General features: G+C 37.3%; 1 protein-coding gene across 2 annotated transcripts in view; it reads left to right on the top strand.

Moving 5' to 3' along the window:
* Positions 1-4,809, top strand: part of LOC110295226 (transmembrane protease serine 11C) — a 55,191-nt gene extending 50,382 nt beyond the window's left edge. For both annotated transcript variants that reach the window (XM_085836203.1, XM_021163707.2), the window contains 2 exons: positions 671-813; positions 4,648-4,809. In XM_085836203.1, the coding sequence (XP_085692329.1) occupies positions 671-813; positions 4,648-4,809 (305 nt within the window). The remainder of the gene's footprint in view (positions 1-670; positions 814-4,647) is intronic.
* Positions 4,810-15,310: the final 10,501 nt, after the last annotated feature.

Here is a 15,310-nt window from a genome sequence, read left to right as displayed (position 1 = left end):
CATCCAAAACACATTTTTAAAGCAGTAAAATGAAGCTAAATGATTTTAAGATCTATAATCACAATTGTAAGCTTAGCTATAAAACTTTATAAATGACTATTGAAATGTATATTTCTGACATGTGAAATTTTTATTTTATTTTCTAAAACATGCATAGCAAATGTAAAACTCTAAAACAGTTTTTAAAAAATTATCCTATCACATATGGCATGTAAACTAATTCTGGGCATGATTGTTTCTAGAAATCGTTTGTTTGTAAATAGTTCTCACATTAACTAAAATGTTTTGCATTGCCTGAAAAAAAAACAGTTTTAAAATTAAAAACCAATTTTAAACAGAAACTTTATCGAGTTTCAGAGACAATAATATTGAGTTTCAAAGAATTAATACAATCTGGAGGGCTTGCAAGATGGCTGAACAGTTCAAGATGCTTGCCTCCAAGCCTCAGGACCTGTGTTTGATACATAGAACCCACAAACATACTAGAAACAAAACACTGACACTCAAGGAGTGACCTCTGACCTCCACATCCATGCATATGCAATGCATGTGCACACACACACACTTTCTCACACAGTAAATATATATATATATATATATATATATATATATATATATATGATTTTTAAGTTCTCTTTTTAAAATTACATAATATTCTTTCTTTCTTCAGGAGACAGTCCTAATATTCTCCAGAAAGGAAAAGTGAAGATTATAGACAATAAGACCTGTAATAGTGGAAAGGCATATGGCGGCATGATCACACCTGGAATGATGTGTGCTGGGTTCCTGGAGGGACGTGTTGATGCCTGCCAGGTAATTCTCCCCAGTCACTTACATGATTTTTTTTTTTTTTGGTGGCTTTAGATTTCCAATGGCAATACGATTTTTCTCAATATTAAAGTCATCTAATTAAAATGTATATTGATATCAATAAAGTGCTGATTCAAGATCAGCAGTCCTGTTAATGAAACCATGTATGGAACTAGGGAGAGACTCAATGAGCACTGAATAGATGAACCACATCACTGGTGGCTTCAGTTTGACTTGTCTGTCTCCAAGAAACCTTCTACTTACATTAACACTAAATCCATCATAGAGATTTCACAACCTGGCTCCACCATCCTAATTGTTTTATTTATTTAACGTCTATGTGGAATCCCACATAAGAGGCATGATTTCAAGGTCATTGCAATATTCATTTACTTTAGTTATGGTAACCTTTGTGGCATATTTAGTTTGAAACACACCTCTGATGAGTAGTTTAGGCAAAGAGTCAAGGTAACTCAATTACCTTAACTGACAGATCAGGGAACTTTGATCTTGTGCCCATTCACTGAACTCTAAACCCAGAGACTTTTCCTTATCAATGTGTTGCTAATATTCCTATGCTATTAATGAGCAATCATCTTGGATTGTCTAGTAATAGTCTAGGCAGGCACAACCAATGCTAAACCCAGGAAGATATATAGCAATATTGAGATTAGGAAGTAAATTCCTGTACTCTAAGAACAAGAAAGCATGCAAATAAATATTTATAACACAATTGTCCTCTACAAAATGTAGGTTTTCATCATTCTATTTTTCATACTAAATTAAACTTATTCTTGAACATGATTAAGAGTTTAAACCCCCCACTGTAATTGATTAACTAGACCTGTGTCTCCTAACCTGCCACTGCCTAAGATCTGCACTTCAGCAACTGTGTTTACTGCACCCCAGTGACTTCATCTTTTACTTCTCCCCACACTTGTTTTAATAATCTTTAATCACAGAGTCATCTATTAATTCTCCCAGCTACTAAGCACTAGATGAAATACTTCCTACTTGTAAACCTAAGGAATTTAATAATATTTGAGTGTATCTTTTACTGTGCTATGTCAAATCTTCGCCATATGCTTTTATTACATATTGCACTATGTCTTAATCTTCCTTAGAAAATTATAGTTTTATTAATAACTAGAAATTTGAAGAAATTAAATGAAAAACTCTTTAATTTCCTTTCTTCTTACTCCATTTCTATTTGTACCCATGTTCACTTGGTTTCAACAAGTTTCTTCTACTATTTAAAACTAATCTTTTTCCTGTATTCTTCACTGTCTCCTCCCATCTTCACAACTACTTGTACTACCTATTAATGTTAACGTTCATATTTTTAAATTTCCTTATTCTGTTGATCGATTCTGTACATTCTGTAAATATCAAAACAAGTCTCTCATTCAAGCCAACTCTTAGGAATTTCCTGTAATTCATACAAAAAGCAATTGTAAAATGTAAATTAATACCAAAAGCACCATGTTCTGATTTTTAAATGGGAAAATTGCCTAGATAGACTTTTTTTTTCAAAAGAAATAATAAAAATGAGGTCTAAAGAAATAGTTCAGTAGCATTATGCTTGCCATGCAAGCATGAAGATCTGAGATTTTATTCTCCTTCTTCCATTGGGAACATAGTAATCTATATAAATAATCATAGCACTTGGGAGACAGAGGAAGGAGGATCTATAGTTAGACTGTTAATTGGATTAGTGACCTCCAGGTTCAATGAGAAAAACTGTCACACACACACACACACACACACACAAAATAAGTTGAAGGGCGATGAAGGAAGACACATGAAATGAATTTGTGATCATCACATGCATACAAATGTACACACACACATGCATATACATAAAAATCCAGAAATACATTTTTTACATGAAAAGTTTTTTATTAGATATTTTCTTTATATACATTTCAAATGCTATCCCGAAAGTTCCCTATACAGCTCCCCCCGCCCTGCTCCCCTACCCACCCACTCCCACTTCTTGGCTGTGGTGTTACCCTGTACTGAGGCGTATAAAGTTTGCAAGACCAAGGGGCCTCTCTTCCCAGTAATGGCCGACTAGGCCATCTTCTGCTACATATGCAGCTAGAGACATGAGCTCTGGGGGTACTGGTTAGTTCATATTGTTGTTCCACCTATAGGGTTGCAGACCCCTTTAGCTCCTTGGGTACTTTCTCTAGCTCCTCCATTGGGGGTCCTGTGTTCCATCCAATAGATGACTGCAAGCACCCACTTCTGTATTTGCCAGGCACTGGAATAGCCTCACACGAGACAGCTATGTCAGGGTCCTTTCAGCAAAATCTTGCTGGCGTATGCAATTGCTCAAAATCAATGATCACAGGAGAGGAAAAATGAAGATACAATGAGATATCACTTTAAGACAATATTAGTTATGATTATAATAAAAATTTAAAAATTGTCTACAAAGATATAAAGGAAATTATATACTAGTGATAGGGACAGAAAATGGTGCAATCATGATGGAAAAATAGTATAGTTCTTCTAAAAACAAAAAGATATAGCTGTCTCTTGTGAGACTATGCCGGGGCCTAGCAAACACATAAGTGGATGCTCACAGTCAGCTAGTGGATGGATCACAGGGCTCCCAATGGAGGAGCTAGAGAAAGTACCCAAGGAGCTAAAGGGACCTGCAACCCTATAGGTGGAACAACATTATGAACTAACCAGTACCCCGGAGCTCTTGACTCTAGCTGCATATGTATCAAAAGATGGCCTAGTCGGCCATCACTGGAAAGAGAGGCCCATTGGACACACAAACTTTATATGCCCCAGTACAGGGGAACGCCAGGGCCAAAAAAATGGGAATGGGTGGGTAGGGAAGTGGGGGGAGGGTATAGGGGACTTTTGAGATAGCATTGGAAATGTAATTGAGGAAAATACGTAAAAAAATATTAAAAATAAAAAAAGATAGGCTCACTAATACAGAATAGAATGATGTCTGCTGAGGCTGGAGAGATGGCTTAGCATTTAAGAGCATGCACTGCTCTTGCAGAAGGCCTAACTAAGTTTTATTCCCAGCACCAGCATAGGGTGGCTCACACCTGCCTCTAACTACAGTGTTGGGGGATCTAAGCTCCCTTCTGGCCTCCACAGTCTCTGGCATACATAAACATATATAGAAGTAAGAATATGTCTTTAAAACAAATAACCTTAGTAATAATAATAGTTATTAAAGGACGGAGTTGGGAAGAAAGGGATGGATACTATTCAGAACAGGCTATAAATTTTTGCTTTAAGAAGATTCTAATTTGGGGAATCTAATGTATAGCACAATTACTTAACAACGTATCATCTACTTGAAATGTGATGAAAGTCGAATCTTAGTATTCTCATACAAGAAAGCAAAAATGTGACATAAAAAGTTACTTTCCTTAATATAGGGAATAACATTTGCTCAAAAATGGAGAACTATGTCCAATTTAGTGGAGGGTAAATAGACACCTTCATTTTTCCCTCAGCATAACAGTAATATAGGAAAGACTGTTCCTCAATATGGTGGTGTTTGCATAAGAAGAAATACCTTCAATAACTAGTTAATAAATAAGTTGAAACTTTTCATACTAATTTTCCATTATTACATTGCATTAGTCAGAGAAGTATACTGACATACTGGATTTTAGCATATAATAATGGGACAGATAAAATAAGTTAGGCTAGCATCATTTCAAGTATTGAAATATCCAAAGTGTTTTGTTTTGTTTTATTTTGTTTGTCTCCCCTGCCATTTCAACAAAAGAAAAACAGATATAATTTTTGTCATTAACATATATTATTAACTATATCTTTTTTTTTTGTCTCCAGGGTGATTCTGGTGGACCATTAGTTAGTGAAGATTCTAAGGGCATCTGGTTCCTCGCTGGTATTGTAAGCTGGGGCGATGAATGTGCACTTCCAAACAAACCTGGTGTCTACACTCGGGTGACATTCTATCGAGACTGGATCACATCCAAAACTGGGCTCTAGTGTGGTTTTTCTTTGTAGATTCAAGCTCAGTGGTTACATAGCTGTTAAATATGTTTGTAATCCCCAAACCACATTTTCTTAGATATTTCTCCTCTTCTACACATTTAAATATAAAATTTAACAGCATGAAACTTTAGATTTAAAATGTTTATTAAAGTTTGGCGTATCTTTAGTGAGATTTTGAACCAAAATATATAATTTTCTCCTTTACCCATTTTGAGGATAGGTATAATTATTAAAGTGAATATGGTTTTGGTTTATTAAGGAAAGGCTCTCTGCTACTTTGGTGAGGCAGATATTTGGGTAATATATCACATGAGCATTAGTTATACATGATTCAAATTGTATAAGCCCTCTTCTACCGACCAGTTCATGGATTCTCCAGAATCAATGTGTTTGAGGACAGAGTCTGGTGCATTGTAGTAACACTACCCATAAGAGTTACTGGAGAAATATATATCTATTTTCTTTCTGGTCTCTGTGTCAAAACTAATTCTTCCAATTCTTCCTCATCTTAAGTGATAGAAATCAAAATAATAACTCCACGGAGTGTATTAATAGATCACAGTGTTTACTGACTTTTCCTTCTCTCTTGACTGTGAAACTGAAGTCAGAAGGTGGTTGTCTTGCAACAGTAGCATTATCCATGGGCATATTGGTCTTTTTTTTTTCAATAGTTAGCTTTAATTCATAATGCAAATAAAGCCACATTGTTTGTATTCCAACTCTTAAAATGTCTCAATAGTACAAATTAGCAACTAGATAAACAATATGAAAAATTGTTCTCATGTCACTCTGACTTTGCCCATTCAAAAACATTCTAGTGGAGGGTACAGGTGTCTGAAACTGCACAGTTATGTCAATTCTGATGCTCAGTTGACATTGCTCCAAAACCTTATCTAATCCAACTGCTTTCTCAGACTAAAGTCCATCATTGTCTCTATAGGACTTCATATTTCTCTGCTTCATCACTAACAATCTACAACTACCACCATAAACATCATGACAAAGTCCTAGTACCTCCTACAGATTGTATTAATAATATTCACTAATATTTACTGATTCTTATTCATGCCAGGCAATATACATAATTAAAATCAATGGACAACTCCAGGGAAATGGTCCCCCTGGTATTTCAATTTTGTTGATGAGCTTACTAAAGTATAGAGAAGGCCAGCAGTTTTCTCAAGATCAAAGAGCCTCTAATTGACTGAGATCCAAATCACACAGCTCTATTTCAGAACTTACAATTTTAACAGATTGTTATGTTACAGGATATTGTTAGGGCCTAAATATTTCTTTTTTATTATTATTAGGTATTTTCTTCATTTACATTTCCAATGCTATCCCAAAAGTCCCCCATGCCCTTCCCCCACCACTGCCCTACCCCCCCACTCCCACTTCTTGGCCCTGGTGTTCCCCTGTACTGAGGCAGATAAAGTGTGCAAGACCAATGGGCCTAAAAGAAATTAACAAACATAACTAGGTAAAGAAAATAAGATTTTCTGGTAGCTTAACCAGACTAGGCCTCCGTATCATGTTCTAAAATGTAGAATTTCTCAGAAACATTATGGATTAATTGTAGGTGCATTACATGGATGCTTTTATAACATTCAACTTATCTTGTTATATATCCCTAGGAATTAATTTTTTATTATTTGTATTTTAGAAAATAGATATAGACAAAATAAAAGTATGTGCACATTGGTTAAGACTGACCTAGCGTGGGCCAGGCATGGAAGAAGTGGGGCTTTGGTTGACAACCCCTCAAATTAAATAGGGGCAGATTCAAAAAATTAAAGAGTTATTTATTACCTCATGTAAAATCTGCTATGTTCTGAATAGTTAGAATAGTATTCAGTCATATAATATAATAAAGACTGTATTGTGTTTATTGATAATAACTTTTAAGTTACAGATTCTATGTGCCATATGTATTTTGTTCTATTAGAAAAAATTAATACACACTAATGACTTAACCCACCAATACTCTCCTTCACTTAATTTCTTTATATTTGCTGAATATGGACTGCCTCCATTAGAAAAGTATAAAATACTTTTATTTTGATTCAGAAAATGCTTTCATGTGAAGACATGTATTGTCAGATACATTCAAATAAGGATTATTAAATGACCCCCATCTACAGGTTGATACACTGTATAATAATAAAATCCCTTTCTTCAATATAAGGAAAAACAGTAATAATGGTTTCTCTCCATCTGGGCACCAAGGTCATAGGTATTTCTCCTATAAAAAGAAAACTCTCAAGATCCCATGACTTGAACACATGTAAAGAAATTAAGGTGGAATTTTCACAAAAGCTAGCTCTACTGTAAAGAATTATACATGCTATCTGAAACTGTAAAACCTCTGAATTTCCATACAAGGATAAGACAAAAACTCCTTGACACAAGTTTGGCAATGATTTTTATGAGTATGAGACCAAAATCTCATACAACATGGAATAATAAAATAAGCATTAAAACTACATAAACTAAAAACTTTCTGCACATCAGTCAACAAAACGAAAATGCATCCTAGAAGTTGAGAAAAAGCATGTTGTAAACCTTATATCTGACAAACACCCCAAATACACAAGAAAACAAGCTGCTCCACACCAGAAGAAACAAGAACCAACAAACTGATTTTAAAATGCATGAATGTCTTAAACATTTTCCCCAGAGAAGATATAGAAATGGCCAACACATCTACAAACAGGGTCTCAACTTCACTCATCATTACATTACATTAAACTGCAGCACTATCACCTCATGCTTGTTAGGATAAGTGAAAGGAAGAGGACTGTTAATAAGAATCTAAACTTGGAGCTGGAGAGATGGCTGAGAGGTTAAGAGCACTGACTGCTCTTCCAAAGGGCCTGAGTTCAATTCCCAGCAACAACATGGTGGCTCACAACCATCTGTAATGGAATCTGATGCCCTCTTCTCCTGTGTCTGAAGACAGTTACAGTGTACTCACATATATAAAATTAAAATAAAAATCTTTTCAAAAATTATTTAAACTGATAAAGCCACTATGAAAAATAGTATGCAAGTTTCCAAAGAAATCACAAATAAAACAATCATGGGTCCAACAATAGTACTAGGCACACTCGTGGTGCACAGGCATAGACACAGGTAAAAACCATACACGTGAAATAATTTTTAAAATATGAAAACAAAAGAGAATTAATTTATAGCACATTATGCTACAGGAAATAAACCAGTAAAACAAATACTGAATCATCTATTACACGTAGAACGCTTTTCATCACCTAGAAATAGAAGGGCGGTTGCTGTGGGCTGGAGATTGACAAACATACATACATCAAATCATTTTTACACTTTGAATATATACAATCATTATTGATTAAATAGTTAAAAGAATTTTTTAAACAACAGGAACCTCGATACCCTGAATATAAGTAATTACTACATTTATTACATAAATGAGTGCTGTCAGGAGGTATGGGGGTTTGGTGGGGCCCACTGGAAAGATTCCATGTTCTTTTACTAGGACAAGGAATTGGACCTAAACACGTAGACAATAGCAGTAGAAGTAAGGGAAGTTAATTAGAAAAGTATGTAGTTCCAAGGGAGAAAGTGGGCTGAGCAAAGACAAACGCGTTACAGTTAAAATAGTACCACTGTACAAAGTCGGGATTTTTATGGCACATAAAACAGTCTCTTCTCCAGGCTATTTTCCAGTGTGTGCTTTCTGGTGCTGCTCTGGTGCTACACGCAGTTCTACAAACAATTTATTGCACCACGTTACATGAATATCTTAAGTCTCCTCAAGGCATATATAGTTTAGCTATGAGTCACCTTCAGACTCTGGAGAGACTCTATACTGATTCCAAGTCTCCATCGAGAGCCTTGCTGTTCAGATCCTGTCTACTGCTTCCCTTGGCATGCTGAGTTGGCAGCACTTGTGCGAGCTCTCCTAGACCTCACTACCTCGCAAACAGCACTACAAGTTCTGCATGTTGAAGTACACTACACCAATCCCTCTTGGCTAGTGAGGTAACAAGCAAACTTTGAATGAGCTGAAGGGTCACTTTTCTGCTTGATTCTCCATTCCCTTTTAAAGCCTGATGCATTTATGGCTGCCACCTCTTGGGTACACTCACTGTGTGAATCCCATTCTATGTCACTGTCTTGGTTATTAATTGTGGCAAGCTCTATGGCTTACAGATTCCCTCCTCAGATCCGCCAATATCTAAAAAGAACAGTTTTGTCACAACCAGCTGTCTTCACTAACAACTCTACTTTGATCTCTGATTGCTCTCATTTCTCTCCCCCCATCTTGCTGTTTTTCAGGTTGTTTACCATTTATTTATACTGGAAAGTATACTTAGACCCACTCAGAATCATTCGGGCATAATAAGTTTACTGTCCTTCAGAACACACCATAGTTTAAGTAGAAATGGCTTCCCAAACAGAAAATGTTTCATTAAGTAAACAGCCCAAGATTATTTTTAAAAACTCACTTCTCTCAAGCCTTTGTACTTACTTGCTATTTAATGAATTCTCTTTGTTTAAGAAACAATCAAGCTAACTTAATTTTTCAATTTGAAATGTTGAGGAATAGTGTCAGTGAAATAAACACAACTGTTAATTCAAAAAAAAATTAGTCACAGCTAATTCTTGTGCTGTTAGTGATTGAAGGCTGAAGTTATCCCAGATACTATGTTCGAATACAGTAACAGTTTCACTGAGTTTTTATACAAATACAACAAAGAAAGCCACAAATGAAGGCATATTTGAAATTTATATTAGCATATAGAGCAGTTAGTTGGTTGCAGCAAGATGGAGGGGGAAAGGGAAAGAGTCTCAACTATAGGGTTCAGATGCTGCCTGGTACTCTTAGCCTTTGGGTCGGTGGAAGCTAAGGGGGTATTTGTGCATCCCGAAAGAATTTAGCTAATGGTAACAAGGATGGTAAGGAAAGCGTAGAGGTGGGCAATCGTAGGCTCTTTAGAAGACCAGAAGATAACTCAAGATATATTTGGCTCCCAGCTCTCTTCAGCCTTGTAGTTTCAGATTTTGCACACCTGCTAGGAACTTTGGTTTACAGAGCACAGTTTTATTACTTTCCCTTTAAAGACTCTGAGATTTTGGGTCTTTTGTATTATTCTGTATTCTTGTAATCTAAATATTTTTTTAAATGTAAATAAATAAAAGCATAAATTAATGAATAAAATTTGCAAGTTATAGGTCTTGGGACTTTATTGAATAAAAATACCATTTTTGTGTGTCTAAAACATGCAATATAAAAGGGAACAATTAAAAAATTACTATGAAGTTGAAAGAGAAATTAAAGAATATGTCCTGAATTTTTACAGAAATCAATGAGATTCAGAAGCCTCAGGACTTGCCTTGGAAAACCAAACTGCCTGATCTAAACTCCCTTCGATTATGAAAATGACACTTAAATTCCATTAGAAGAATGTTGGTACTGTCAAACATCGATTTCCCAGAATGATCTTTGAACAATTACACTGATCATGGTCATTACACTACTGCTCCATCATCTGCTGAGTGTCAGTTGCCATGTGCACACATCTACCTTCTCTGCAAAAATTCAGAGTTTATGTAAGCCACCTCTCAGATAAACCCAAGAAAGTATACCTTTCTCCACCACATTCCTTTCTAATGGTCTAGGACAGCTGTAGTTCCTTTGTTCTGCAAGTCTCCACATGGGATGAGGGTAAACTCTGCTCCATGTTCAGCCAGCCTTGTCCAGTTTCTTCCTCAGCCCTTTTTTTTTGTTTGTTTGTTTTTGTTTTTTTGAGACAGGGTTCAGCCCTTTCTTAGGTGGATGTAAAAAATGATAACTTTGGAATCTTGTGCGCGCCCTGGCTCGCCAGCAAGAATGACGCTGCAACAGTATCCTTCTGCACATGTTTATTGGGAGAGCTTGATTGCAGAGGCGAAGAGACCCCCAAGCCCAGAACTGGTGCTGCTTATATAGGCCTAGGAGAGGCGTGTCTCAAACCTGGATTGGTTGTGCTTGGGTTATGCTTACCGCCTCATTTGCATGTCTACATCTGATTGGTTAACTTCTCTCTCATCTGATTGGTTAACTTCTCTCTCATCTGATTGGTTAACTTCTCTCTCATCTGATTGGTTAATTCTCAAAACCTCATCTTGGCAAAAAAACTTTACTGCCTATGTATGGTTGGTGGCCAGCGGTAGACAGCGCCACCCTGCAACAGCACATGTGGCTTCCCACATTGGAACACAAATTTAGGTTTCCCAAAATATCATCTTCCAAATGGTATTTGTTTTGTGAAGTTTTCCAGTGTATCCACTCTCAGACACTGGGGAAGTAGCTTGGTCCACTACAGAAGAATACCTGCCTTATATCTGGTGTCCAGGCCTTGTCTTTGAACTCTGTCAGTTAGCAGCGGGCCCTGACTCCCGTGATATCCCCACCCTAGAGACACAGGGGGAGGGATATTCGTGGAACTTGTGAATCTAAACCATGTCCCAGAAGAGGCCTTGGAAGGTGGGGTTTAGGGTTTGGACACCCAAAGTTGAGGAATGACCTGCAAGTAACCCCTTATATGTGTGCCCCAAGATGGGAGAAGCCAGTAGCAGACCCATAAGTGGGGGGAGGGGTAACCATTTTCTCTGTGCTACCTGGGGGTGTGAAACATTGGGACGCACATACTGGAGACCATTCCAGGGGTAGTTAAAGATTCAATGGCCAAGGTGAGAGAAGGGCTAGCCAAGCAGAAGAGAGAAAGAAACAGAGTCAGGGCTGATTCAAGTCTTGGTTAACCACCCTTATATCCACCTTGTTAGGACACCTATTGTTGACCTTTGGACCCTGCATATTGAACAAGCTTATAGCCTTCATAAAAGAGAATAGTAGCAGTACAGCTGATGGTTCTGTGCCAACAATATGAGACTCTGAGTATAGAACCTGAAGAATATGAGTTAGCTACCCAAGACCCCTGAGCATAGCTCCACGATTGGAGCTTGTACAAGAAAAAGGGGGAAATGAGGGACCTTAAGGGCTTTTTTTCAAGTCCCACACCCTCCTTACAGTTTTCCCCTCCTGCCTGGAGTCAAGGCTAGGCCAAGTTCCATTCTCTGCCCACAAGAACATTCTTAAGCAAAAAATTCTCAGAATGTACTGACTGATAGTCACCTGACCTTCTGGAAAGTCTCAGGTAGAGTTCAAATGTGTGTGTGTCATGCTTGCTAGCCAATAGATTTAAAGGTCAATATGCTTAGCCAATAAGTTTGAACTATAGCCTTGCTGATGTAACCTGTGCCCCTAAAAAGTATAAAACCTGCTTGTAATAGCCATGCAGGGTCGACTTCTAGTCACTCCCCTTGAGGGACTGATTGAAGGTCGACCCTAACTCTTCGGAAAATAAACTTCTTGCTTTTGCAAAGGGAAAGAGAAAAAAAAAAAAAGGAAATTGTTCTTGAGGAAATTGTCCTTGCAAACTAAAAATAAAAGGAGGGGAAGGAAAAGGGAAAAGGCCATAGTAAAATAAGAGAGGGTTTATTCCAGAGCCGTTTTGAATGGCCATGGACCAAGAACACAGATTTAGGTTACCCGAAATTTCATGTTCCAACAGGTAAGCAAATTCATGAAGTTTTATAGTTTTACAAAACAAAGTAATTGATAAACCAAGGCAGGTTTTAAAAACATCAATGGGTTCATCACAGAGGTGGTAACAGTGATATAGGGAGGATCTTCCATAGCCTCTGGTGAAATTCTTAGTGGTTTTGGTTGGTGGAAGCTAACAAAAGCTAAGTTAATATTGATAAGTTATTCTCCGACAGTGAAATGAGTCAATTCCAAACTGAAGTATATAAAGGTAGGTTTATTGGGAAGCCACTCCAGTGTGGGTTCACTGGTCCCAGGGAATAAAGTCAGGGAAGTCACCACAGGGAGGAAGACAGAAGGGAGGGGGGAGAGGAAATGCAGAGAGGGGGGAGAGGGAGAGAGAGGGAGAGAGAGAGGGAGAGAGAGGAGGAGGGACAGAGAGAGACAGAGAGAGGGGGAGGGAGAGGGAGGGAGAGAAATGCCAAATGTCTGGATTATAAAAAAAAGGGGGGGGCAGGGGATGCACAGCCACTGGGCTGAAAACTTTAGAATAGAGGATATGCCAGACGTGCCCTGTAACAGGTAGGGACTGAGGGATGCTGGGAGAAACTGGAGACCAGGTTTGCTTTGGTAAGTAAACTATGCACCTCAGCAGTTTGTCCTGGGTCTGAATCCCAACAAATATATTTTAAAAGTCATACATTTAAAAGTCAAATATATTTTAAGTCTAGTTGTCATATGATATTAGTTTTAATGGAGAGGTAAGTAAGGAAAAACTGACTGTTCAGAGGGTTGGGAAGTGCTAAAGTTAGCCCAAGATGGCCTCTTGACTTGCAACATTCCAACCTCTCCACAGAACTTCACTTTTGGTCTATTAATCAGTGCAGACTCAACTCTTTCACCAGGAATTCTCATTCACAAAAATTCATCAGTCTGCGCATGGCAGATGGCTCCAGGAAGTGTGAAAGTGAGATTAGCTTATGTGGTGAAGCTATGGAAAACTGGCTAAATTCTGAATTTATTGTGTAAGGACTGTTTGCTGTTTTGTTGTGTTATTTTGTTGTTTAATCTAGTGAGGAACATTCACATGAAGTTGAAAGCCCAAGAAATTCATGGTTGCTTGTTTCCTAAAGTAAGCATGGGAAGCGCTAAAGTGTCATGGGAGGTGAGTCCTGCAGCTGCCTGTTAATTGTTAGTCATGGAAAGCTTTATGAAGAAGAACAGACTACTGTTCTGATAAGACTGGCTGCTTTTATGGGGCTTTGACAAGTGGCTTGTTTAATGCAGAGGCTGTTTCGGCCCACCGGACCTTATTCTTCGTTTTGCTAGGAATAATAGTTGATGTTCAATAGACAGAGGATACCCTTGCCTGACAGCAATGGGAGGAGAGGCCCTTGGTCCTATAGAGACTTGTTGCCCCAACATAGGGGGATGTTAGAGCGGTGAGGCAGGAGTGATGAGTGGGTAGAGGAGAACCCTCATAGAGGAAAAGGGGATGGGGAGACAGGAAAGAGGGGGGAGAGAAGGAATGGGATGGGGGAGGTTTGAAGAAGGGTAACTAAGAATGGGGATATCATTTGAAATGTAAATGAATAAAATGATTAATAAAGAAAAAAATTAGTTGATGTTCAATATTTCACTGTTTCCAGAAGTTTATAGGACATAACTGTGACAACCAATGAGAGACAACTGCATGTTTCTACTGCATCTGTGCTTCACAGGTAAGATAGATGAGCTACAGTTTTCTAAAAACTCATATTCCTCACACGAACAAAAATACCTGGAAAGATGTGTCTACAAAGTCCAACTGACTAACACTTCAGTGACCATGAAATGGAAATCTTCCCAATCCAGATGCTAATTACCTTATATTAAACAAGCTTTAGCCCCAGAGAATCCATTCCTTCTCCATGATACACACACACACACACACACACACACATATCAGACCTAGCATACTATATAGCTAATAGATAAAAACTTTTGTATTCTAATAACTTAGCAGACAACTAGTTGCCACTAATGAGATGGCAAGACTGTTATCAGACAGCATCTTAGACATGCTGAAAAGCTTCCCCCATCTTGCTGTAATGGTCTTTCTGCTGTACCAAACAGTGTATTTTGAACTTACCTTGATTTCTTCATATAGTAAAACTATAAAACTTCTCAAAATTGCTTTATTACCAGCAAAGACTAAGAGAGTATGTGTAGTAGAGACTCAGTAACTCACTACTAAATAAATTAATAGCATACAGTATAAAAAGAATAAACCAACAAAAATACACCATCCAAACCAAAATGGCTGCCTTTACCCTAATAGTGTCCCTGCTTTGGGTGGGTGTGAATGAAAGCAAAGTAATTGGTAATCTGATAACAACAAACTGTGACTTACTAAATTCCAATGGAAGTCATACCAATATTTGTATGGCTAAATACTATCACCACATAACACAGAGAAGGATTCTAAGTAGCCTCAATGTGGGGTGATTATATAACACAATAGGATTATGCATTATAAATTAGCATATTATATCATCAATTCAGTTCCAGGATTTATGCAAGTATGTAGTTTTGCTCCAGTATCTAGTTTTCCTTTCAATTTGGTATGATAATAACAAGTAAAATCAAGGCAATAACAAAAATAATTTTACTATAATTTCCGCATGGATAGTCTGATCATTAAAACTGATTGATAAACTTAAATCTAGAATAATTGGTATTAGAACAGGCTGCTTAAAACAGTTAAAGTACTAGCTTTATGCATTGTCTAAGACAGCTTTATGTTATCATATAAATCCGTCGTGTGACTATTCAGCAAAATACATTTGAAAAGCAATTGTTTTGAGAAGTATGGTCTTCAAACAACAGATTTTTAATTGGATCGGGATTTTTAAATTACTTTTCTGTATTTCATTTTGTATCTGTCTAGTC

This window comes from Mus caroli, unplaced genomic scaffold (assembly GCF_978045245.1).
Source record: "Mus caroli unplaced genomic scaffold, Mus_caroli_1 scaffold_4, whole genome shotgun sequence".
In the NCBI taxonomy this organism is placed as follows: domain Eukaryota; kingdom Metazoa; phylum Chordata; class Mammalia; order Rodentia; family Muridae; genus Mus; species Mus caroli.
This window is presented reverse-complemented; position numbering and strand designations above follow the sequence as displayed.